Source organism: Microtus pennsylvanicus, chromosome 14, assembly GCF_037038515.1.
Source record: "Microtus pennsylvanicus isolate mMicPen1 chromosome 14, mMicPen1.hap1, whole genome shotgun sequence".
NCBI lineage: Eukaryota > Metazoa > Chordata > Mammalia > Rodentia > Cricetidae > Microtus > Microtus pennsylvanicus.
The window spans coordinates 2,634,809-2,662,248 of record NC_134592.1 but is presented as its reverse complement, the minus strand read 5'-3'; the positions used below and the strand labels follow the sequence as shown (position 1 = coordinate 2,662,248).

General features: G+C 47.3%; 1 protein-coding gene across 1 annotated transcript in view; it reads left to right on the top strand.

The window, feature by feature from the left end:
- Positions 1–27,440, top strand: part of Ptprn2 (protein tyrosine phosphatase receptor type N2) — a 707,251-nt gene that overhangs the window by 606,540 nt on the left and 73,271 nt on the right. The window contains exon 14 of the mRNA XM_075948076.1: positions 4,484–4,678. Coding sequence (XP_075804191.1) covers positions 4,484–4,678 — 195 coding nt within the window. The remainder of the gene's footprint in view (positions 1–4,483; positions 4,679–27,440) is intronic.

The window sequence follows — 27,440 nt, the reverse complement described above, 5'->3', positions numbered from 1 at the left end:
CAGGCCTTACTAACAGGCCACATTGTTTCCACTGTGATGAAAAGTACAAACTTTTTCTTTCATCAAACTAGTTTTGAAGTACAGAGAAAAGACAAAATGTGGCCTTTGTGATGTTAATTAAGAAACTATGGCCAGCCCAAAGGACAAGGCATTAGGTCAATCTCCAGCTTCCTCCTGCTGTAATCAAGACATGAAACCATGACTGTCCACAGTGGTCTATAGAAGGGCCTATGTGGGATACATCTCTATACAGGCTGCTAAGGAATACCTGGTGACTAAGACGCCCAGATCCCCTCTCCCAGCTGATTGATAGATTCAGACACACGCTCACACATCACAACACACCACACACTCGCACATCACACCATACCACACACTCATACACCACAGCACACCACACCACACGCTCATCAGACAGCTGGGAGACAGCCTTGGTAGGAAAAGCATCTCAAAGCTACAGAGAGATGTTTGCTTCTCTTCCACAAATGGAAGCATTAGGAGTTGCTGCTTGCTGCTTCATAGTCCCAGAGCCTGTGTAGGGTGTCCATAGCCCAGGCTTCATCCTGAATATGTTCACTGCGTCACTGATATGGCTTTCATGTCCACATGCAATACTTACACCAGTGCAGCCTCACAGGCCGGCTGCTACGGGTTCCCTCAGACCGGAAGGACTGGGAAGATGAGGCCAGAGGAAAGAGCACTATGGAACAAGGTGACTAGGTCCAGGCCGCCTTGTCCTGGGCCAGACTGTGGTGGCAGGTTTGGGCAGTGTGCAACCAAGAGAATGATCATGGCATGACACATGCTGTCAAAAAATGTCTAAGGCGCCATTTGGGACCAAGCGGTCCCTGCCTGGGCCAGGGAAGGATTTCTGTACAATGGCTTCCCCCTAACTGGGTAGAAGTATTGTCATAAGGTCACAGTCAGCCCCTAGAAGCATTTCTTCCCTAACAAGCAAGAGAGACCATGTGGTGGACTCCGGGATTTCCATAGAGGAGGAGCTGGACAACTGACTCCTGAGCGGATGTGAGCTGTGCAGAGGCAGGTACGTCAGAGCAGCGCAAGCGAAGATGTGAAATGTGTCAGTGAGCAGTGCGCTACCGGGAAGAAGAGCACCAGGCTCCTTCATCTCCGCTGCCATCTCTGTCTCTCTGTGCCAGCTCAGCATGGCAACCCTCTCCCAGAACCCAGCCTGTGACTTGCCCCAGGTGTCCTCTGCAGGAGCTGTTCAGGAGTGGCCCTCCCATGGGCCCCATGACCATGCTGCCTGTGAAGGCCCAGTGTGTGTCCTTAGCAACTTTTCATTACATCTTTGCCCAGCTCTGAATGTCCTGTAAGCTCAGGGAGGTCAGATCTGGGATCCTCTTCCAAGTGAGGAGCAAACAAACGGCAGTGAGCACCTTGGGATTCTACAGGGTTTTTTTGTTTTTTTGTTTTTTGGTGTCTATTTTGAGACAAGGGCTTTCTACGGCTGGCTATGTAAGGTCTCGCTAGCATATTGCATCTGTCTCCCCAGTGCTGGGATTAGGAGTGTGCTACCGCATCTGTACTGTTGTCACATTTCACATATGAGGAAACTGAGGCACAGAGTGGTAAGACAGTGTGCTCACATCCATACAGACCCGTCTGAAGCCAGATTCCAAAGCCCAGCCCTCTAGCACCAGGCACTGTGAATTAGTGGATAAATGGGTGTGCATCCTAGAAGTCAAGGGGTCAGATTGATTCTGAAGCCCTCTGCTCTGTTCTGGATCCTTGTCAATCCATCATGCTGTATCTCAGATATTCTGGTTGTCTCTGCATCCTCAGGGCAGCTCTGTGGAAATGCTAACCCTCTCTGCCTCACCCACAGGCTCCCCAGGAAAGCCTCTGACCAGGTACCTCCACGCACCAGTGCATCCCCAGGACATGGCCCCGTGTATCTCCTGATCCCCTCCACGGCTTCACACACCATTGCCCCCAGCCCAGCACCCACTCACCAGCTGCACCTCTCATATGCCATCCCTTCCTGGAAGTTCAGTGTTTTCACTTTTGATCCTCCTGCCTCCGCCTTCCCAGTGCTGAGGTTATAGGGTCGGATGCCTTGCCAGGCTTCTGTGCTACTGAAGAGAGAACATATGTGTTTCTTGCATGTTAGGCAAGCACTCTCTCTACCCACTGAGATACATGTCCAGCCCTAGAGGACTATTTTACCATTTACACGTATGCTCTGCTCTGCTGCTTGATGCCACAGAGCTTTCTCTGGGCTACATGCTGTACTAAGTATGTTATATGCATGAACTTTTAATCTTTCTTGACAACTACCATTTCCTGTTTTGAAGAGAAGAAATTAGGATTTGGGGTTTTAAATGGCTTGCCCAAATTCATGTAGAGCATATGGTGTCCCAGCCAAGGTTCCATCCATAACTGAGATCCTTTGGGGACCCTTCATTCCCTTCAGGCTTCCCTCGTTGTTTCACGGCCTAAGTACACGGCCAGCGTGATTTCCTGTGTCCTCCCCCAGACTTGGGGCACACTGAACCTCTCCAGAGCTCTGTTCTGTAAGGCATTGCAGAGCCTTCTCCCGGGTTTTTTTTTTCCAGAACCGAGTGGCAATCCTTCTGTGAGCATGAAATAAACAAGGCATGCATGCGCTTAGGTGGGCAGAGCCCCGAAGACCCTCATGGGGACTGCGGCACTTTGTTGATTGTTCTGCTGTGTTTTTGATATTGCCAGAAAATTAGCTGATTTTCCCTTCTTTTTCTTTTTTTCTTTCCCTTCCTTCCTTCCTTCCTTCCTTCCTTCCTTCCTTCCTTCCTTCCTTCCTTTCTTTCTTTCTTTCTTTCTTTCTTTCTTTCTTTCTTTCTTTCTTTCTTTCTTTCAAAGAGGAACCCATTGGTTAAAAGCTCTCTAAGGCAACAAGCATATAGAAAAATAGAAAAAAGGGAGAGTCAAGGCCAAATGTTGGTCCTGCTGCCCCTTATGGTAGAGGCCTTCCTACCCTCTGAAGGTCTCACTTTCTGGGGTTCACCTTTCCCTCTCGTCATGTCCAGGGTGCCCATGATGGCCTTCACCATCTCAGTTGCTCTCAAGTCTCAAGGGTTATGTGAGTCACCAACAGCAGGTGAGGGCATGCTGTCTGTCTACTGTAAACAGCTGAGCAGATGGGGGGGGGTCTTTGTATTTCTGGTGGCCTCTGTCTGAATGAAGCCAGTGACAACAGCGACCTGGGGTGAAGGAGATGAAACTGTGGTCGTCGTCTCCCACCTTCCGCCTTCAGGAGCTGAACAGGTCTCTGGTTCCTACTGTTTGTTGTGTGGCATTTTATTCTTTTGTCTTCTGGGGGGGGGAGGTCCACCACCCACCTCTCAAATCTCAAATAAATCACATATGGAGGCTTATTCTTAGTTATGAATGCCCGGCCTTAGCTTGGCTTGTTACTAGCCAGCATTTCTTAAATTATCCTGGCTACCTTTTACCTCTGGACTTTTATCTTCCTCTATTTCTGTATACCTTTCTTTTCTTCTGACTCCCTGACTGGCTGGCTGGCTCCTGATCTGCTCCTCCTCTGTTCTCTTGCTCCTCCTCTCAGGTTTCTCCTTCTGTTTATCCTCTCTACCTGCAGCCCCACCTATCCTTGCTCTTGCCTCGCTATTGGCCATTCATCTCTTTATTAGGACCATTAGGTGTTTTAGAGAGGTACAGTAACACAGCTTGGCAGAGTTAAACAAATGCAGCATAAACAAAATAATATTCCCCAAGACCTGCTGGCGAGGGCGTGATTCTTTTTCCTCTGTTCGGTGGGGCTCAGCTGTACTTTCTGATCACCTCTTCATGATACTTCATTTTGGTGACTCAAGTCAGTTTCATCTTCTCCAGATATAGAAAGGCTCATTGTGTCTGGGAAGCTTCCAGAATGGGATCTTGCCAGTCAGAAGGTGAGAGCTGGAGGGTAAAGCCAAAGGTAAAAGTCAAGGGGTCATGTTGCCATGACCCCAGAATCCTTGCTCTTGTCAGAATGGGAGTTGTTTGGAGGAGAAGAAAATCCCAGACTGAAGGTGTCCCCACCTTATAGTAGACTCCTGGTTTCCCATGTGACCTAGGTTCTAATGAGAAAGGAAGATTCAAACTTTATCTATCTGCGTCTTTGTTCTTGACCAGAATAAGACAAAAAAGTGCTTTAGAAATCTATGTGGTGATGGGGGTTGTGCCTGCTCATGGGTATTTAGGTGCATGTGTGCATATAGGTGTGTACTCACACATTTGTTCCTAGAGCCAACTTGCCTCAGTGGCTTGTAGATCTCAGGGCATAAGGGTGGTGATGCCTCCAAACACACTAATGGGCATGGGCTGTGTAAATGCCAAGAGCATGAATTCTCACTCGTGTGAGCCTTGACTAAGGCCGAGTAGGCAGGGAAATAGAGGGTTGGCTTGCAGTTCTGGGGGAGTACCAAGTAGGTTTCCTTGGAGCTGCTAACCCCTGACTCTGCCCCCGGCTGTCTTGCAGGAGCTATGCCGCCAGCGTATGTCTGTCAGGACACAGGATCGGCCTGAGGGGCCACACACGTCACGCATCAACAGTGTCTCTTCCCAGTTCAGTGATGGGCCAATGCCTAGCCCTTCAGCTCGGAGCAGCACTTCATCCTGGTCCGAGGAGCCCGTTCAGTCTAACATGGACATCTCTACAGGCCACATGATCCTGGTAAGGCTCACCTCCTCTAGGGCACTTCCAACTTCTGGGAATGAATGGCAGGCACTGGCAGGGTGTATGCTGTCTACTGTGTCCATATGTCAATTGCTTCCTGACCTCAGAACTTGCTAGTATCCCTCTGGGAGTCGTGGATAGAAACAAAAGCATCACTGAACTCTTTCTGTCCTGCTTAGAGCACATGCAAGCATGATCCCTTGGACTTGAGATGGAGTTCTTAGAATACATGCCTTCTAGTGTTGGCTGTGTGTGCCACTCCATTGGCTTTGATTAATAGTAAGTGACTGCAGACCAGGCAAGAGTCATGTTGATCAAGAATGTTCTGTGGAAATGCTTCAGGGGTCTTGCTAGCCTAGACCTGAATGGATGTGTGCAGCAGGCCACTTCCCAGGGGACACACGGCCACAGGAGGCATTCCCTCGCTGTGCTGTTTGTGACTTGTCCCTGTCCTGCTTGCTTCTCTTTCTTCTCAAAAGGGGGATCCCAAAATGCTGTTTTGGAATACAGGCAGTGAGGAGAGAGCGTCTAACACCTGGGGCAGACAGTTTATCATCTGCTCAGTAGATGTGTCATATTCCTATTTTATTCTTGAGCAATATATTAATTGCCCATATGTGTGATGTTTGGTGCTTGTAGTCTTTTATGGTGACAGATGTCCTCCTAATGGACAGCAGTGACTGAACTTAGATCTGGCCCTTCAAGGACTTTAACATTTGCCACTTTTAGAAAAGGAATCGAGAAGTCCAGAGACGCTGAGATTTGGTGCTGGCGTGAAGGAGTCAGTACATGTGCTTGTCACTAGCAGCTTGTTTCAGTTCGTGGGATCTGACTTTGGGTCGCAATTTGGTAATACCTTGTGTCTGTGTGGTATATGATATACATTTTTCAAGAGAAACTGTGTTTGGACATGAAAAGCAATTCCGAGTTCAGCAGGAGGTACTCAACCTTTAAGTAGCCAAGATCTCACTGTCCTAAAGCAAGGTGGCCCAGGCAGAGGTCAGCAGTGCCACTGGAGCCCAACACAGGCATTTCCTGAATATAGTCACGACTTCACCCCCCTAGCACACTAGGTCTAGAAAGACATTCAGACCCGTGCAGGTCCCGTTCACCCATTCTCACACCCCGCTTGCCCAGATTGTAAGCCCCAGGAAAGTCAGGCACTTCCAGGAATGATTGCTTCCATGGCAGGAGATGTGGCTCAGCCCCTCCCAGGATGCAAGCCCAGAGGCAGGATGACCCAGTCGCTGTGACCATGAAGGGCTGGGCCATGTCATGGACTCCGCTTTCTCTGCACCCACTTAGTACACAGGCTGTGAAACTTCTCTCAAGCTTTAGCAGAATAGGACTGGCCCGGGGTTGAGGTCAAGAAAGCAAGTTTCCAGCAAGCCAGGGCCAAGTTCATGCAGCAGCCCTGTGTCGCCCCTCTCTACACGGGCTGTGGAAGCCTTTACAACTGATCCTGGCTCGTTACAGCTAAGGGGAAAGTAATGGCAGTGATCAGTCACCCTGAACCTTAGTGGAAAAGTGCTTGCTAACTGGCCGGCTGGCAAGGCAAACTCTCTAAAATACGAGGTAAGGATGAGGAGTGGACTGTCAGGTGAATCCAGGACCCTGGGCATTCAGTCACAGCGCTGCTCCAGCGAGGGAAGTATGGGGGCAAAATGTGATGTCTGAGCATCCGAGCATAAAAACCGAAGGAAAAGATTGAGAGACGGTGCTTCCACAGGACCTGAGTTCAATTCCCAGCACCCACACAGCAGCTCACAACCATCTGTAAACTCCAGTTATGGGAATCTGATGCCCTCTTCTGGCCTCCCAGGGCACTCCACACATGTGGCACATAGCCATACATAATGGAAAACCATACATACACATAAAAATTAATTAACATTTTTAAAGACTGAAGGGAAAAATTTAACAAAAATGTTTCAACTCCAGACGGGCAATGAGTATACCCCATAAAGCCACGCTGACCCAAAAATGACCACCAGGACACATCACTAACGGGATATCTTCCTTGTGATGCTGGGGACCACAGGGGGCAGCAAGCATGACTACTGTGGGCAGGGTGTCAGGCCTGATTTCTGTTTCCCATTGCTTTTCCCACCCGGGTTGGCCTCAGACACTCCATGTTCTGTAGCTTTCTGATAGACTGTAGAAACAAGTCCTCTTGGAGTCACTGTCCCATTGAAGGTCAAGGACTTGGGCATCAGAGAATCACATGGGAGGAGAAGGTTTCCACTAGATAACAGCCTGAACATTACTGAGCTGTGTCACCTTGTGTGGACCAGCCATAGTGACAGTCACTAGCAGAAGAGCCCAGCACCACCAACCCCAGGAAGGACCTCCGTGATCCCTGGCTCTGCAGGTAAAGCAGTTGTCAGAGGAAGCACAGAAAGGCAGATTGCCTGTGTGTGAAGCCCTCAAGACAGAGACAGCTGGACTGGACACATTGTCAGGGTTCTCCTGGGTGCAGGGCGCCCAGGGTTCTGACTAGAGCAGAGGTACCAATTCTGGTATGCCATAGAAGCCTGCCTCACTTGCTGTCTGTTGGTTCTGAGTCTAATGTCACATCCACCACCTCTGCCTTACTATCTGTAGGGTGGGCTAGGAAGTAGCACCTCTTCCAGTCCCTGTGAGTGTGAAGTGGGATGGCTTATGAGACATGCCCATGATGTACCAGGACACCACCTACCTGCATCACAGTGAAGCCACAAAGTTTGCTACCCAAGGCCACACTCTGCTTCTGCTATTATTGTTCTTGTCTTTATTTTCTTCAAAGGTGCCCTCTAAAATATTTTATTTTTGATCAACATATTAATTGTACATATGCATGGGGTTTAACATGATATTTCAACATATGCACACAGTACATGTTGATCAAATCCATTCTTTCCTCATCCATCCTCCTCAGACCTCTGGGCACTACCATCTAAATTCAGAGTGAGAGGGCAGCAGCCTCAGTGCAGGAATAGAGAAAATGTGACTTTGATACCCAATAGATCTCCAGTCATTGTGAATGGGTAGAACAGCAAGACATCGTCTATATAGTGAACTAAGCCAGACACAGAGGACAAGCACCACGTATGTGCTCTCTCTCATGCAGAAGGAAGTAGATTTTAAAACTTCAAAGTTTCTGAAACTGGTGAGATGACTCAGGGTAAAGGTACCTCTCATCAAGTGTGATACCCCAAATTCAATCCTTATGACCCACACAGAAGGTGGGACCACCCTCTGACCTCTACAAGGGCACTGAAGCATATATGTATGCACACATATGTATACACTAAATAAATACATAAAATGTAATAAAGTTTATAAGTTTCTGCTGGGCATGGTAGTGAATACTTTTAGTCCTGTCTCTCAAGAGGCAGAGGCAAGACGTTCTCTGAATTTTAGATATCCTGGTCTATATAGGGAGTTCTAGGGATACACAATGATACCCTGTCTTAAATATATAAACAAGAAAGCAAATATTTATATTTGGCTTTTTCCCAGGTGTTTTAAAAGTAGAACTGCCATAGAGTAGAGCTACATCAGTTTTGGAAATGTATCCGAAGGAATCTCATCAGCATGCAAAGAGACAACTGCACATCCATGGTCACTGTTGCACTGTTGGAAACAATCAAGTTACAGAGCCAGGCTTGCATGTGCAGTGACAGGTGAATGGGTAAAAAGAAACGTGACACACGTGTAGGGAGAGTTTTCATCCGCTGGAAAGGAGAATGGGACCATGCTAGCTCTAGGACCTGGAGATAGTCATGAAAAGCAGGTAACACTCAGACAAAATCACTCATTTCTCATACGCAGAACCTAGATTTTTGAAAAGACATAAGTACACATGCAGAAGAAGAACTATTGGGAAGAATAAAGGTCTGGTGGGAGGAGAACAAGAGAGAGTAATTGGTGTGACTTTTGAAACAGACAGACAGAGATACACACAGCAATGAACCCGATAGTGCTTTGCAATTATAAATACTAGATACTTTTATCAGGATTCCAAGTTTGAGGGCAGGAAGAAGGAAGAAAGGAAGAGAAAGAAAGAGAGGAAAGAAGGGAAAGAAAAGGATAAAGAAAGGAAGAAAGAAGAAATGAAAGAGAGAGGGAGAGAAAGAGAAAGAAAGAGAGGAAAGAAGGAAGGAAGGAACAAAAGGAAAGGGAAGGGAAGGAAAGGAAGGAAAGGGAAGGAAAGGAAAGGAAAGGAAAGGAAAGGAAAGGAAAGGAAAGGAAAGGAAAGGAAAGGAAAGGAAAGGAAAGGAAAGGAAAGAATCCAAGTTAGTTTTGAGGAGCTCAGAGTAACGGTCCTGTCCCCCAGACTCCTCACCCCAGCTGCTATGGAAGATGGTCTGCCTGATGAAGTGGAGTAAGAGAAGAGGAGGGGTGCCATATTGGAAAGGGGGAGCAGAAGCTGGCAGGGCACACAAGCTGGGTGGCCAGTGGGGAACGTCTCATGCTCTTCTAAAGAAATGTTCACCTTGTGAGATGCTCAAGTGAGTTCAGAGCTCTAAAACACTCCCTGCTGACAGACATAAAGTCACCACGGTGTAAGAGTATGGGACCCACCTTCCTGATAAACCCTTGCTGAAGGGAGAGGGGCAGGCTTGCGTTTACTCGCCAGAAGATCCGTTCCCATATTGTGCCTGCCTTCTGCAGGGAGATGTTTCCGCATGGCTGGCCGCGTGCCTCCTAAGGTTCACTAATTACTTGTGAGCCAGCCCAGCTTTACAGCAGGCAAGTGGGCGTGGTGTACGTCACATGCCGAGGGGCAGGCGCTATACTGGGACCATCATTAGAAAATGTCACTTGGTTGCTTGCTCACTTGCTTGGTGCCACTGGCTGGGAGCCTCCAGGGAATGAACATGTGCAGAACAACGTGGGTGTATTCATCTCTGTTGGGCCCACAGAGCTCAGTGAGGGAAAGCATCCTGAATGCAGACATTTTAAGAACACTGCACTTGAGGACAGAGGCCTGGGTCCCCTGAACCTTTTCAATGACCAGCTCCTTGAGCCTCTCTCTGTGTAGTTCTGTCCCTAGACACTCACCAAGCAAGACCCAAGGCTGAGCCCATTTCACAGATGAAGGCAGTGAATGCAAGAGCACTGGTGAAAAACCATGAAGCACAGAAGTGTCAACCCTGGACGGGCAGCTTCTCATCACAGCAAACAAGCTACAGCTCCTGAGTGTCACCAGAGCCAAGGGGCCTGCTGAGAGCCAAGGGGTCTCTGTTCCTGGGCTTATGATGGAGACATCAAAGGCCTAGAGGTGAAAAGTACCCTGTGACCATGCTGGAGATGTCCAGAAGCTGGCACAGGATAGGACCCCCAGGAGTAACCCTGGGACTAGGAACAGGGTATAGGCTCAGGAGATGAGGCTGGGTTGGGATATTGTAGGACTGGGCTCAGAGTGTGGAGCCAGGCATGAGGTATCGGTTCGGGTACAGATATGAAGAACTCCTTCAGCGCCAGTGCTCCTGGCCCTCTTGGCTTCAAGCCACTGACAGACTACAATTTGCTCCTTCCTGCTCATGGTCCCTGAGTGCTGAGTGCTGTGGAGCAGGAGCTGGACATTTAGTCACTGAAACACACATGAGCCCGTACTATGTGCCTATGGCCTCTGGAAAGACGGTACTCAGGTAGCAAGGCTTTAAACCCAAACCATACAGGGCCAGGACAAAATGGATATTTATGAATAATCAGTTTGTTTATTCCTATCTGGCTCTCTCTCAGTGTTCAGGTACTCATCTGCATGTGACAACCAGTGGTGTTCCCATCCCATAACAGGCAGAGATCAGTTCCCTAGGGCAAAATTTCAAGACAAACAACAACAAGAAGTCTAGTCAGAATCATGTCACAAGCCAGGTGTCTCAGGCACACACACCTCCTATGGGCAAGAACTGTGGCATTGCATTGACTTTGGGGGGTGGGGGGGTGATTAGGTACAGGACACCTATTTCCCAGGTATCAGTGAGAAGAACATTCTGGAAGGTGTGTGGGAGGCTGTGCTGGGTCTTTGTCCTCAGATCCCAGACTGTTAGGATTGAGGCTTAAGATAGAAAGGAAGGTAACTAATCCTGGAGACCAAAAGCCCATGATTTGTGGCAGACTGCTTTCTGCCAAGGTCTCTCCCTGGCTTCACGATGACCATCTTGATGTGTCCTCACAGGGACTTTCCTCCATGCAAGCGGGTGCATCCATGATGTCCAACCAGGTGAACTTTGGATGTCTTTTTAAATGAATCTCCTCTTGAAGGACCCTGGCTTCCCATGAGGTCACAGCTACCTGGGGTGTAGGGATCTACCATTCCGATTTGAGAAGATGGAGGCAACCCCAACACACATGGTCTGCCAGCCTGCAGCAATGAGAAGCTGTTCTTCCAGTCATAGCTCACGCGGGCTTCTGTTTCTCCCCCACAATTAGGCAGCCTTCTTTGGCTTGTCACCTACCACAGATTCTGGTGATAGATATTGAAACTGTGAAGAGTCTGGGTGCTTCTGCTTTCCAAAGGAGAGCCAAGCCACTCATCCCCTATCATTCTGGTGCAGACTCCCTGGGCAGGAGAGTCCACAGCATTCATTCAGGGCCTAAGGAAGTTCAGGAAACTCATTTGCTCCTGGCCAGGAACTGTGTGTGTGTGTGTGTGTGTGTGTGTGTGTGTGTGTGTGTATGTGTGTGCGTGCACGTGTGTGCGTGCACGTGTGTGTGTGTGCGCGCGTGTGTGTATGTGTGTGTGTGTGTGTGTGTGCGTGCGTGCGTGCATGCGCAGGATGCTGGAAGCTATTGTGTGGGCCCCCCAGCAGGAGGAGCCCCATTAGCAAAGCCATCAAGAACTCTGCACTACCACCCATCCTTCGCGTGGGCCACCTTAGTGTGGGAGGGTACAGGCCTGCTGCTTCTGTGAGAGAGAATACCTTTGGACACACCCTAAGGAGTAGCCTCCTGGCCTCCCATGACCGGGGCTGTTATACCAGTTCTTCATGGGTGGCATGGGTGTGTGCGATATTGTTTGGGAATTTTATTTGAGTTCTTCTTTACCTGAGGAGGGGGTATCTTGTGGTTTGAGTGGGTAAAGGAGGGATTCTTTTTATTACTAAAACCCATCTGAACATCTGATTGGCTACGTAAAGTGCTAGAGCGGCTGGCACTCTGCCTTTCTGCCCTCTGGGTTTCTGGTGTCATCTTTTCTGTCTTGGCTCTGGCAGCTTAAGGAAAATGTCTACGGCCCAATCTCACCCAGACTCCAGTGAGGCACGCAGTATATTCTGAGCGGCTGTGGCCTATGCACATTTCATGCCCACTACTCGCCGAGGTAGACTTTGGTCTCCTGATGGGGTGGGGGACACAGAGAACCTGTGGAAGACGTGTAAGAGGAAGAATGCAGCCACCTGGGATGGGTCGTGGACGTTTTCTGGAAGAGTGTTTGGATCTGGTACCTCTGACCTTGAGACTTTCTTTGTTGTTTTCAAAATTATTTTCTATTTCCATTCTTTATGGACCTTATAGTGCATGATCTGGGTGAAACAGAATAAATAAGCATCCAATTCATATTCGCTGAGTGATGCTGAAAGAGAAACACCGAGACTGGAACTGGCAGCCTCGTGAATGACATCCATAGGAGAAGCTGGGAAACCAGTGTCTGGAACAGGACACAGAAGTGTCACTCACCCAGTGTTTTCTGAGTTCTGGTGACAGAGATGCCTACAACTGACTGGGCCATCCTAGGTAGACCTGGCAGGGTGAGTCATGCCCAGGGTATAAGCTGGGCCCATTCAGTACCCCCCCATACCAGTGGCTTGTAGGCACACTGCACTTAGTTGAAAGTCAGCTATAGTATCCCAATGGACTCGCCTGGCTGCTCACATACATAGAATAAAGTTAATGTGCTTTGTAAAATATAAGTATTGAAGTTCTACTGAATTACACAGCTCTACAAACATCATGGATGAGCGTAACTGCCCAAGGTCTGCCTACCTTTGTGTGCTCAGTGTGACTCTGAATAAAGACAATAGGTATCTTGTTCTTGGGAAGCTTATACTAGAATAGTGGGAGAAATGTGAGCTAGAGCCAAATGCTAACTGTGAGCTCTCCTTCATGGGACTTGGGTGGATGTTGGCACAAGGTCTTTGTTGCTGAGGAGCAACACTGTGGGACAAGAAAGAGACTGTAGGGATGGCTCTGCCTCACCAGGACCCTCAGAGCAATTTGTAATTAGAAGATTTGCAGAAGAAGCAAACAACTGGGTAGCCCCATACACACGAATTACTGTGGTTCCTTACGACCAAGAGGTCAACACGCCCTCCCTCAGCTATCCTGTCTGTTAGCCAGAAGTCAAGAGCATTAAGAGACAGCATCCAGAGATGGAGAGGACCCTGGCCACGGTCCACAGATGCTGTCCTCTCCTGGTGCAGGAGAGAACAGCCTGGAGACAGAGTTACTGTCATAGGGTGACACCAGACATCGTGGTCTCCATGTTTCCCATCTATGAAGCAATACCACAGGATAACTGTGAAGCACAGGAGGCTCTCCCAGCATGCTCAGCATTGCAGTGACTCTTCATCCCTGAACATAGCCTCTGAAACACATATGTCTCCAAAAATGGTGGTCATGACCCTATAATTTAAGTAAGCTCTTCTAACAGAATCAATTATTTCCAGTTTCTGGGTGTCCAGCCCTGTTTTATGTTCTGCACACCCTGACATGTTATCTGCTTGTTGTTTGCTTCAGACAGGCTCCCCTTCTTTCTTCTGAAGTGACTGATTGTCTTTGCTCACCCCTTTACCCTCAACCAGCACAGCAATGCATTTTAGTAGCTACCCCAGGGATGAACAGCCACACCTAATCTCCCGAGTGGAATGAATGTCTCCATCCTCGTCTCAAGCCTGGCATAGGACACTGGCCTAGCTTCCCTCTCAAGCAGGCATATGACTGTGGCTTGGGGTTTAGCAGGCACATGATCATCCACTTTGATTACTATTTTTTGTAGACAGTGCTTGTTCAGATTGACCCTACATGACATTATTGCTTTCCCTTTGGTTTTCCTTTGTATTCTTGCTTCATTCTGGGTAGGATTTCTTTCTTTTCTGAAATATATCAATCATTGGGTAGGACTGTCCCTTAGTCTTTAGTTAAACAACTACTGCTTGTCTTTCTGTCATCTTCCTCTGTCCCCTCACTGTCACCAGGGCTACAGGGTGACCTGCAGCTGCTGTGGTGACTCTCCTTACATCCCCTTTGATTCTCATTGCTACTTCCTGTTTGGAGTATGATAGAACTTACTTTTTTGTTTGCTAGTTTGTTTGTAAATTTTATGCATGTGTATGATGTGTTATGATAAAATCTACCCTTCCCATCATGGCCTCTTAGTCTTTGTTATTATTCATTGTCTCTGTTAGTTGCCTCCTCTCTGAGGAGGGTTGAGAGATTGGTATAATTTAGAGCAGTTTATTAGAACTTTTAAACTTTTTCTCTCAAGACCTACTGTGATTCCCAAATCTGAGGATTCTTGCCTTCTGTTGATCCCCAAGTCTGAGGATTTTTGCCTTCTTGATTCTGAGACCTTACATATGGCTTACAGTGTGATTTTTGTTTGTTTCTGTAGTAGGAATTGAATCCAGGATCCTATGCATGATAAATAAACTTCTGCCACTGAGCTAATATCCACAGCCCACCATCTACAATTTAAAATTGACTCTATCATACTCTTCTCTAGTAGAAACACTTTTGTTCCCATTTCTTAAGTATTTTTCATATCTTTACTCTTTATTTCTGTCTCATGTTCACGGGAACTCAGTCTGCTAGTATGTAAGTCTTCTCTTCAGCTGTGTGTACACTCTAACCCACCCACTGTGTGCTCAGTTCAGCACTGTGCACACTCTAACCCACCCACTGTGTGCTCAGTTCAGCAGTGTGCATACTCTAACCCACCCACTGTGTGAAGTTGAGCAGTGTGCATACTCTAACCCACCCACTGTGTGCTCAGTTCAGCAGTGTGTACACTCTAACCCACCCACTGTGTGGAGTTCAGCACTGTGTACACTCTAACCCACCCACTGTGTGCTCAGTTCAGCACTGTACACTCTAACCCACCCACTGTGTGCTCAGTTCAGCACTGTACACTCTAACCCACCCACTGTGTGCTCAGTTCAGCACTGTGCACACTCTAACCCACCCACTGTGTGGAGTTCAGCACTGTACACTCTAACCCACCCACTGTGTGCTCAGTTCAGCAGTGTGCACACTCTAACCCACCCACTGTGTGCTCAGTTCAGCACTGTACACTCTAACCCACCCACTGTGTGCTCAGTTCAGCAGTGTGTACACTCTAACCCACCCACTGTGTGGAGTTCAGCAGTGTGGACACTCTAACCCACCCACTGTGTGCTCAGTTCAGCAGTGTGCACACTCTAACCCACCCACTGTGTGCTCAGTTCAGCATTGTGTATACTCTAACCCACCTACTGTGTGCTCAGTTCAGCAGTGTGTGCACTCTAACCCACCCACTGTGTGCTCAGTTCAGCATTGTGTATACTCTAACCCACCTACTGTGTGCTCAGTTCAGCAGTGTGTGCACTCTAACCCACCGTGTGCTCAGTTCAGCAGTGTGCACACTCTAACCCACCCACTGTGTGCTCAGTTCAGCACTGTACACTCTAACCCACCCACTGTGTGCTCAGTTCAGGAGTGTGTACACTCTAACCCACCCACTGTGTGGAGTTCAGCAGTGTGGACACTCTAACCACCCACTGTGTGCTCAGTTCAGCACTGTACACTCTAACCCACCCACTGTGTGCTCAGTTCAGCAGTGTGTACACTCTAACCCGCCTACTGTGTGCTCAGTTCAGCAGTGTACACTCTAACCCACCCACTGTGTGCTCAGTTCAGCAGTGTGTACACTCTAACCCACCCACTGTGTGCTCAGTTCAGCAGTGTGCACACTCTAACCCACCCACTGTGTGCTCAGTTCAGCAGTGTGTACACTCTAACCCACCCACTGTGTGCTCAGTTCAGCACTGTGCACACTCTAACCCACCCACTGTGTGCTCAGTTCAGCACTGTGTACACTCTAACCCACCCACTGTGTGCTCAGTTCAGCAGTGTGCACACTCTAACCACCCACTGTGTGCTCAGTTTAGCACTGTGTACACTCTAACCCACCCACTGTGTGCTCAGTTCAGCACTGTGCACACTTTAACCCACCCACTGTGTGCTCAGTTCAGCAGTGTGCACACTCTAACCACCCACTGTGTGCTCAGTTCAGCAGTGTGCACACTCTAACCCACCCACTGTGTGCTCAGTTCAGCACTGTGCACACTCTAACCCACCCACTGTGTGCTCAGTTCAGCACTGTGCACACTCTAACCCACCCACTGTGTGGAGTTCAGCACTGTGTACACTCTAACCCACCCACTGTGTGCTCAGTTCAGCAGTGTGTACACTCTAACCCACCCACTGTGTGCTCATTTCAGCACTGTGTACACTCTAACACACCCACTGTGTGCTCAGTTCAGCACTGTGCACACTCTAACCCACTCACTGTGTGCTCAGTTCAGCACTGTGCACTCTAACCCACCCACTGTGTGCTCAGTTCAGCAGTGTGCACACTCTAACCCACCTACTGTGTGCTCAGTTCAGCACTGTGCACACTCTAACCCACCCACTGTGTGGAGTTCAGCACTGTACACTCTAACCCACCCACTGTGTGCTCAGTTCAGCACTGTACACTCTAACCCACCTACTGTGTGCTCAGTTCAGCACTGTACACTCTAACCCACCCACTGTGTGCTCAGTTCAGCATTGTGTACACTCTAACCCACCCACTGTGTGCCTAGTTCAGCACTGTGTACACTCTAACCCACCTACTGTGTGCTCAGTTCAGCAGTGTGCACACTCTAACCCACCCACTGGGTTTTCGGTTTCAAAGAGTGTGTTTTGATTTGCAGTTGTTCAGTTCATTTTTGCAGCTGCCTGGTGTCCTCTAGTGTAGTTGGTTCTTCGTTTCAGTACCTCTGGTTGCAAACCCACTGTGTGATTCTTCTCCAGCTCCTAGGAGCCAGCTCTCCTCTCTTGCTGGTGTGCTTTAGTGCCTCAGGCAGCTGTTGCCTTGCTGTGTTCAGACTCGCAGCTCCTCAGTGGAGTGAATCTGGATCTCAGGATTTTGCATGGCCTTGTGCTTTGTGGGGTTTAGAGAGCGTATTTGCCAAGTACTGCGGACTGTCATGAAACAACCATTTTTTTCATCGGTTGCTTACTTTAGGCCCAAATGACCCTTGTGTGGCTGATTTGAGCTTTAATTGTAGATGAGGCTCATGGTTCAAATGTCTCAGCACTGCCGGTCTCCATAGGAACAGACATGCTGTGCACCCACACTGAGGATGCAGACCTCAAAGGGTTCTAGTCAATACGAAGTCTCAGGCCCTCTTTCTGCCTCCCGTGGGTATTTTTTTGGTTTTTGTGTTTTTGTTTTTCTTCTCTCTAGACCCTAGTTTTAGTAGAGGAAATTGCTTTGCCCTGCCCTCTCTTTAGGATTTGGGTGTCTTCAGGTTAGTCTGCATAGATTTCTTCTTCATTTTGTATTCCTAGATTTGGCTCTTAGTTTTGTAACTATGTAGTTGCCATTTGTCCAGTATATTTAGGGTGTTAATATGTCTCATAGAGGAAGACAGTTGAGGATCTCTGTTTTCCATGCTATTAGGAACACTCTGTGCAGCTTAGACAAAGGATGCAGGGAGAATACAGTTCTGCATGGACTCTCACATCACATTGACAGCTGATTCAAAAACCACACTCGTGCTGCGCGGTACAGCAGCTGTCCGCACAGAAGCCAGGCAGTGCCATTACATACCCTTAATCCCAGCATTCAGGACACATAGGAATGAAGATCTATGTGAACTAGAAGCCAGTCTGCTCTACGTAGGGACCTCCAGGTCAGCCAAGGTTACACGGAAGACTGTTTTTAAAAAGAAAGGGGTGGGGGCAGTAAGGAGGAAGAACAGCAGTTCTAGCCGCAGGTGAGCACAGCAGGAAATCCCAGCTGCACATAGCACTGCCCTGGGGTGTTCCAGGTGGCATGAGCAGGAGGCCACTGGCAACCCTCTCTTGCTCCACCTGTCAGGCCTGGTCAGTGTATGGCATGTGGCTTGGGCACTTCCACGGTATGCCTGGCATCGAGCTGGGAAGAGACTAAGGATATGTGACGGTCTCACTCTAGCTGTCACCTTACAGTGTGACACCCATGCGTGTTCTGCCTTGTCTGGAGCAACGGGATGAGATGAGGGAGCCCTTCTGGATCTCACCCTATCTTGTGCTTTCACTTCACCAACATTTTAATCCTTTTGCTCTGCTAGGATGCTCTGGGGAGGTAGAGGAGACAGACAGACCCCTGAGCTCCAGTTCTTTGGCTGAGAAGGAACTGAGCATCTGGATTTTGGTCGTGTGTAATGTCATCTTGCCGGTGCAGAGTCAGTTTCTTTGACCCTGTGTTATCTCCTCATGAGCATATAGCCTGTTAGCTTTAGAGAGAGAAAAATCAAAGCAGCCTCTTGCGGTGGACGTGTTCAAAGTCTCTGCAAATACTCTGTAGCATGTTGGAGAGCCTAGTATCCTAACTGCTCCTACAGCAGAGCCCCTAGCTGTCACTGTCCTCGGAAACCTTGCCACACTTGCTGGAATTCTTTATTCTTCCTAAAAACTTCATCAGAAAATCGTAATGACTACATCACTGGCTCAGAATATAAAAGGCCGCTGCTAAGAAAAGCCCCGCTGCTTTGTAACCATGAGGCTGCTGTGTGTTGCTAAGCAACCGTCTCTCCTCTTCCCTCCTCCCAAAGGTTTCCCTGCCCTAACCACTGTCATCATCCACAGAGCAGAAATGTGTCCTCTGGGCCTTCTTGTGCTACTTTGGGTATTGGGAAGGCGTTGGGTCTTTGAGACCCTTAGCTCCTGTCTTTGTGACTTGGAAGCAGCTGTTTGAGTTTTGTAGAAGAGACCATTGAGTTGGGGTGAGGGGAGGTGACTGGTTTAAACTCACGAATCTGTTGTAACTCTGCATACAGAAATAGTACACAGCAGGGGTCCTGGAAGAGGCTCTTAAAGACACCAGCACTGCCTGGCCCTCCTAATTTGGGTGTGGGCGAAGGCATACTCTATGGGGCCCCAGCATGTAGGGCACGGTTGATAATGTTTGCTGTGGAATTTTTTTTAATTTTTTTTCTCCTTTGAATTTGTTACCCTCCTGAAAGGACAGACTTTGTAATCAAAATCAGTAGTACACTTTAAACCCCTTTTTCTCCTGCCTTCTTTTGAGCCCTTTAGGATACAGTGTTGGCTTAGTAATAGAATTTTCAAAGATGTCCTACCTTAAAGTATGTTATTTAAATCAAAGGAATGCGGTGAAGATTGGAATCAAATGGCTATTTTCTTATCTAGTAAAGAATATCACCGATCTGTACTAACACAAATACGCTATAAAACAAAGGTTTGCAATGAACCTTCTCAGACCTCCCTGTGTGTTAGAAAGAACGAGCACACCCAGCTTTACCCAGATTGCCTTCTGATTTCAGACTTCAGCAAAGCTGGGGAAGGTGGCTCCCTAAAAGGCTGGTGTTGGTGTCTGTTAAGCAATTGTGGTCAAACTTTGATTATCCAAACAGAATGAGCGGATTTGATCATTCAGAGAGAGGTCTCAAAGGTTAAGAATGGAGCTGCCGATCTATTCAGAATGACTGGGTTTTTCTCTTTGTCTTCCACGTAATTTCCTCTAAAATTCCCTACTTTTCAGTTTGTGGAGATAACTGTATCTTCGGCATAGCACAGTAGCTTAGTGGTAATTATTTATTTGACAAAGGGTTGTTTCAGAACTTTCAGAAAGCAGAAGTCAGGAGAAATATAAAACTGGATTAAAATTCCTTTAGACTTGTTTTTAATCAGAGTTGCTGCAGACTGGGATTAAAAGTCTCCACTTTGTCAATTGTATTGTTTTTTGCTTTTTTAATTTTTTTTTCCTTTTAAACTGTCTGTACGCCAAAATTACAAGGCAAGAAGCATACAAAAGATATTTGGTAAAGGCGGGAGGTCTGGGTAAATAATGCTCCTTTCATTAACGTATTTCCCTTATTAACTGTGTAATTAATTGTACATAGCTAAGGGAAGCCGTGGAAATTGAGTTTTGAGATGTATCAAAGCTGACTTTGGCTTCACACTTCCATACAATTTATCATTAATGAGGCCCGAGACGGAGGCTGCAATCTATAATTATGACTCACATTTGAATGACAAGCAAAGAATTTTATCAGCAGAGTTTTAAATGAAAGAGGGTTAGCAGTTAATGTTGAAACTGTTAATCTTTCTTATGAAAATAATTTTGGAGAATATGTTTTAGTGCGAAGAGAGACTTGGGGAGAGCATTCTCTATTAAAATGGCCATTTTCTGATACTCTGGGTGAATTTGTCTACATTTGACAGCAGGGTGCAAATATTTTTGAGAGTGAATGAATATTTTATGGGGTACAGATCTGCTCATGCATTCTGGGAATGGATTATGCAATATTCCCACATACCCTGGCTCGGGTGAGTCTATAAGCCAGTTAGAGAAAAACGCTGAAAGAATTTAACAAATGTGAGAGTATTTTAAAAGAAATGAACATTTCATTGTTTAATATCACAGATCTCTGCCTTCATCCCCCTCTCGTGGTTCATTGGCTTGTAGATAATAAACGGTCAATACTGCTGGAGAGCTGGAACCTATTGCCTGTGCCCACAATGGGCCATGCAGGACCTCAGAGAGGCTTCTGACTCTCGTGACCAGCCTCTGACCACACTGAAGTGGTAACTGTTGGAGCTTTCTCCTGCTCCAGGGACTGGGAGGGGCCTCTCTCTTTGTCATTGCCCAGGGAGTGCCAGGTCCTGGACCAAGCAGTCTCACACGAAGGTGACTTAGTTTATAAGGAGGCCTAAAATTTCATCCTTTGTTGAGTCAGGTACTGACTAAGGGCTAAACCTATACCCCCGTGTGGGTGGAGGCCCCTGGGCCAGAGAGATAGGCCAGTGCTGAGCCTCATGTGGTCAGTCTCCCAGGGAAATCCACACAAGCTTGATTTTCTGCTAGAGGGATGAGGCGACAGGCTGAGCTGCTGCAGACCTTTGTAGAGTTCTAGGTCACCCCACATTTAGGGGCCACTGTATGATGTGCATCTGTGATGTTTTCATGTCTTAAAATTCCTCTTTCCCCCAAGTCTGTCACCATCTTCATCTCAATCTGAATATATCTTTCTGACTGGAGCCCCTCGACCTCCCATGTATGAATCGTTCATAAAATATTCTGTGGGACCCAGGTGGTCTGAGGGCAGTGCAGTGCTCCCACACACCAGGGTCTGAGGGCAGTGCAGTGCTCCCACACACCAGGGTCTGAGGGCAGTGCAGTGCTCCCACACACCAGGGTCTGAGGGCAGTGCAGTGCTCCCACACACCAGGGATCGTCCACTTGCCAGGACATAAGCTCAGCCTGTCCACTCTGAGAACACCTTCTCTGTGGAAAGGCATAGCCAAGGCTCTGTGTTACCTAGACTGCCTTCAAATCCCAAGCCCTGTATTAAGTTACTGGCTGTTAATTTTGGGTGCTACTTGGAGTTCACTTACCTTTGGTGAGGTTGCCTATAGCTAGACAGAAGTATTAACTAAATGTACAAATATTGGTCTATGTAATAAAAGCCTGAATGGTTTTAGAAGCATCAAGGTCATTTGATGAAATTTTTAAGACTTTTTTTTTCTCAGACTTTTGACCTCAGGCAGGCTGGTCAAACTAGCTGATAGCCAATAGGAGGACAGAAAGAGTCGGAACAACCAGCCTTAACTAGATGCAGCTCCAGCGCTTCCATTATTGCCTGGTTAGATCAAATCTTAAGAATTATTTTTTTTTGCTGGGATAGAGCTTAAACAACTCAAGTATTTTATAACTGAATGCTTGCAGAAACTTGAGGACCCGAGGAAGACAAGGAGCCCAGAATGGGCCGTGAATGGGGCTAAGATCTTCTAGTTTGTTCTGCAGCAGGGTACACAGCTCACATGCACACTCTCCACCACTTCATCTCTTCCGTTGTCAGGAAAATCTCAACCGCTGCAAAGGGTGTGGAGGCAGCGGGAGTTCCGGCTTATGTAATCAGTCTGCCCTGTGCAGAATGACCTTTCTGAAGCACTGTCACCGGATGCCTCTGTTACTGTAGATGCTCCAGTGGCTTCCCCTTGCTCTTAAAATAAACACCTGGCTCCTTGCCACAGCCAAGCTTCTGAATGACCAGGCTGGCAGCTTCACTCTGTCTCCCTCTCCCTTCCACCCAACTCCTCTCTGGAAAGTTCCAAATCCATTCTCACCTCAGACTAGGAGCTTTGCGGTTCCTTCCCTGGAGCACCCCAACCTTCTCGTTTCCAGATCCTTCCTAAGCTGCTCCAAACACACAGACGCGGTGCCTCCCTCAGCTCAACCCTCACACCTTTGACCCTTGTTTTTGTTTATTTGTGTTCTGTGGACTCTCCACCCAAGGGAATCTAGCCCCTCAGATCATAACTTCTACAAGCTGGTGGTTGAGTTCCAGAGCCTGCGGTACTCAGACTCAAAAGGCAGGCTGATCAAACTAGCTGATAGCCAATAGGAGGACAGAAAGAGTCGGAACAACCAGCCTTAACTAGATGCAGCTCCAGCGCTTCAGACCCAGCTTGCCAGACAAACCACCTGCCCTGACTGTGAATATTAATGGTTCTGCACACTGGGAAAGGGGGTACAATTCCTTTAATTATTTTCCATTGCTATTTATCATTGTATTTTTACCAATGTTCATATAACCTTCGTTTTTAAGATGTTAAATAAGATCATGAGAGTCATAAACTTGTTCATTTATAATTCTTTGAGTGCCTCTGAGGACAACAACCTGGTGGTATGCGCATGCAAGGACTGTCACCTTCATCAATAGCAAACCACGTCCTATAGTCTTCACACAGAGATCCCTAACCCTGTCCTGTGCCACATCATATATTACACCGAGCTGGAAAATCCCAGAATGAAACAGACAAGGCTTCCCCTACTTGTTATGAGTAGGGAAAAAGGACAAAGTTAATTAATTCTTTAGGCTTAATCAGAATACTTCTGGGGAGTAATGTGTTCACTGATGCTTTCTGCCTTGACTTTAAGTCTACAAAACTGTGATTTTATTTTTCCTCTATAAATCTGCATCACAAAATCCAGTAGAAGCTGAGCATCTGCAGGCTCCTGTGCCTCTGGGTACCAGGAGCATCCTTCAGAGCTCTCTGGTCATCTCTGTGTCATGGGCTGGGGTGAAACCCAGAGCCAAGGTGTTGACCTAGCATGCTCACAGTCCCAGACTCTGTTCCTAGCATCCCAGTGACAAGCAATGAAAATGACCTGGAGTCTAAGCTAGTCTTCAGGCCATCTGGGCATCCAGAACCGTTTACCAGTGGAACTTGTAATTCTCAACTTCAGTCTGTATAGGGAATACCAAAAGTCAACATTATAGAATGACAATGTATTATTAATTTTTTCAATTTCCAATGGACTGTTCTCTGTGCAATTAAGATTTAGCCTTTTTTCTTTTATCTTTCAAAGCAAGTGAAATGTGGCTGTTTCACTTCCAAGGAGCAGGTCCACCCCAAAGCAACTCCCCATGACACTTAGGAAGGGCACACCGTTCTCTTGAGCATTATTTGAGGCCAGGGAGTTCTGAGTTCATGCATTTTCCATTACAGAAAGGATTTGGGAGATGGATCTCTCTATGTAGAGCAGACTGGCTTTGAACACTCTCTGCAGCTCAGCCAGCCTTGAAAACATGATTTGATGACAAGGCCCGTCCTGCCAAACCTCGATACATGAGATGGATTTTTAATGAAATTGATAATTTAACAGTGTCTGTGGCCTCAAACCCCCACACACTGAACTTGCCAAGTCTTCCCTGTGCTGTTGCATCACCTTGACTTGCTCGTGAAGTCTGCTCCTCCACCTTAACTGAGTGTTGGCTGAGGACTTTCTCTGTATGGTGTTTGGTTTTGAGGTATTTCTACTGCACCAAGGATTTGTGATTTTTTTTTATCCTCACAGTTTGATTGGTTTCGATAAGAGGACAGAGAGTACATTTCTTAGCCACTTGAAAAATCACATTGAAAACAGCTGTTCAAGGTCCTTGGTCAGACCTGGTCAGCTTGAGAAGCAAAGCTTTTAGGAGACAAGCTTGAAAATTATCCCAGCTCACGCTTACTGGCCAAGCCAGCTCTTAGCCATGTCGGAGGCTTCTGCTGGTCAGCTGTATCTGCTCTGTCACTCCCAGGTCACTAGGATAAGGGAAGCCTGGCATTTTACTGTGGCTTCCAGTCAGAATGCCTCATTCTTAAAAACATTCCACCAAAGCAATCTCTAAACTGCACTAGCAAGAAAAACTCCCCAAAGGGTCTTCCACTAATCCCCACATTTATTTTTCTCCTATTCCTCCTTCTCGGGCTCCCCATGGAGAATCCAGAAACAGAGCTTCAGAATAGCATGTCTATTTCTATTCTCAGGATGCTGGCAGGTGCCTGCCCGCACACTCTTAGGGCTCACTGGGACCTTCATGTTATAAGAGGTGCATTACTTCTAAGATGGACAAGGAAGCTATTTGTACCCCGATGCCTCTCTGTTCTTGTGTTTTTATAGTCTGTGGCTCCTGTTCCGAGTGCATCTTTCCTAAGCTAAAAAACAATGAACCTCTCCCCACTGACCACTTGACTGTGTCCTTCATTGAGTTTTTCCCATGCAGTTTTGAATTTCTAACTTTGAATATGTAATGTTATTGCCATATTATATCAAGAAACAGTACTCAGGATGTGCCTGTTACAAATCTTTAGATCACCAGCAGGCTTTACCTAAGCAGATGTGTGCTACCTCCTAAATCTTCTTATCCATGTGCATGAGGGAAAGGCGAGTGGCCGCACCTGCTTTATCCTGCAACTGGTTATATTTTTGCTGAACTTCAAATGTCTTATGTTTGGAATTCTAACACTGGACAAGGATATTTCCATTCAATGTATTAATGAAGACAGGTGACAGTGTTTATTTTTAAAGAAACAAAGGTCATCAGTTTCCCCCAAATGGCATCGATGTATCTTACTCCTTGTTTTCAAAAGCATTGGCCTCGCTTGTGACACTAAAGCTCTAACCTCCCTGTTTTGTCACAGAAAACATGAGCGGATTGTATTCTGCCACAAAAGGTCTGACCATAGCTTTAGTAAATTAAAGGGCATTGTGCCCTAATGGGCTCCCAAGTAAAAACGGGGCGGGGGGGGTTGGAAGCTGAGCTTTCCTAGTACTAATTGCTCCAAACCAAAACTCAGCTTTAAAAAACACTTTCCCCAAGGTGGGCAGATGCTTGCTTTTTGCAAAGTCTTGGGAGAATGAAGCTTTGCGGGGGAAGTTTCTATGTGTTCACTGTCTGTGATCCCAGGGGCCTCATTTAATGCTGACATCGATGTTCTTTGTGTATCTTGACTAGTGAAATAGTGCCAGGTGGGTCCTGGTGGGCCTATTTCTGAATGCTTCTCTGTCCTTGCTGTGTTGCAAGGAATGAGCTGATTTTCATTATTCTACTTGATGCTAGCAATAACTCTTTCCTGAGTATTCACTTCTATCACAGTGAGGGCTAAGAGCCCCCAAAGAAGCACAGTGTCTGTGACCTTCAGTGGGCCAGCCTAGTGCTGATCCCCCCTAAGACTCCATTCTGCTGCTGTGCTGAGTTTCCTGGGTGCCCAGGCGGCTGCCATGTATAGGAAGTAGCACCAGGGATAACTTAGGCCTGCACTGCCTCCTGGCTGCTGCTCCAGTCTTCCACTATGAGATACAGAAACATCTTTGCTGTCAAGTAAAATGTCCCAGTTCTACTGCCAAGGTTGCCTTGTTGCCTGCAGTTACATGACACTTAACTGTAAGGAAAATGCCTCTAGTTCACCCTCAGAAGTTCAACCAACACGAAGAGGATGGACAGCCCTCCTTGAAGAAGACTGAATCAGTGGTCTTGGAGGCTCTTAGTGGGCTCGAAGTTAGAGAAACGCTGAACTGGGTTCTAGGTGTGTGCCCTTCAGATTCCAATAGTGTTTCATTCAATCACAAAGAATGAATGGAATCCTGTCATTCACAGGAGAACAGGGAGAGCCGGAGACCATTGTGCTAAGCAAAGTGAGACACTGATGTTTTCTTGCAAATGTGGAATCAGATTGTTCAAATAGACTTGAAAGTATGCGAGAGTATTCTAAGGGACAGGTGTGGGAACAAGAGAGGGCAAGGGGACAGACTTTTAAAAAGAGGCGAGCATATCAGAGACAAAACCTTAGGGGTAGGAGGGCTCTGGAATAGAGCTTTCAGGGCCATCATTGTGTTTCCAGGGCTACAGGAGAGTGCTGGGACAAGAGCCACAGGTTCGCAGCTGTTTCCTGGACTGCCTGAATGGAAGAGTCAGAAGGGAAATTTATAGTGACACATCTCAAATAACTTATGTTGCTGCATTCTCTGAAATTTATAGTCCTATGTTTCAGAGGGTTTGGAGGGCATCCGTCATCAATACAGAATTTTAGTCTGCAATGGGGTCACAGGAATCCCAGCTGACCAGCAGTGGCCAAAATACCAATCTCCCTGAGGAAAGATTGGTTTCATGAAGAGTGAAAGCTGAAAACCTGGAGAGAACCAAGCAGGGGGTGTGTTGACAGGAACAGGCATTCTTTACGTAGACTGGTGCCTGGTTGGAGTCATAAGATTGGGGTCCTAGGGATGAAGGCAGAGCCCAGATCATAGGACAGTAAAGTCATGGGGTGATGGAAGGTCCCAGACCATAGGACGAGAAGGTCATGGGATGATGGAAGGTTCCAGACCATAGGACGAGAAGGTCATGGGATGATGGAAGGTTCCAGACCATAGGACGAGAAGGTCATGGGATGATGGAAGGTCCCAGATCATAGGACGAGAAGGTCATGGGATGATGGAAGGTCCCAGATCATAGGACGAGAAGGTCATGGGATGATGGAAGGTTCCAGACCATAGGACGAGAAGGTCATGGGATGATGGAAGGTTCCAGACCATAGGACGAGAAGGTCATGGGATGATGGAAGGTTCTAGACCATAGGACGAGAAGGTCATGGGGTAACAGCAAGTCTCAGATCAAGACATGAGAGTCACAGGGGGATGGTGGTAGGACTCAGAACATAGGACATGAAGATCCCATATCATAGGATAGGTGGTGATTATAACTTCCAGAATCATAAGGCAGTGTCCTAGTAAGGGTTACAATTACTGTGATGAAACACCATGACCAAAGGTACTTAAGAGGAAAGGGTTTTTATTTCAGTTTCCACTTCAGGTAATAGTCTATCACTGAGAAAAGTCAGGGCAGGCGTTCCAACAGGGCAGGACCTGTAGTCAGGAGCTGATGCAGAGGCCATGGAGGAGTGCTGCTTACTGTCTTATCCCATACGGCTTGCTCAGCCTGCTTTCTTGTAGAACCCAGCACCACCAGTCCAGGGATGGCAACACCAAAAATGGGCTGGGTCCTTCCCCATGAATCGCTAATAAAAATGCCTTATAGGCTTGCCTACAGCCTGGTCTTATGGGGGCTGTTTCTCAGTTGAGGCTCCTCCTCTGATGACTTGTGTCAAGTTGACATATAACCAGCCAGGACAGACAGTAAGGTCATACGGAGTGGTGTGGACAGGGCATGACAGCAGGTTCCAGTCAGAAAGGTGA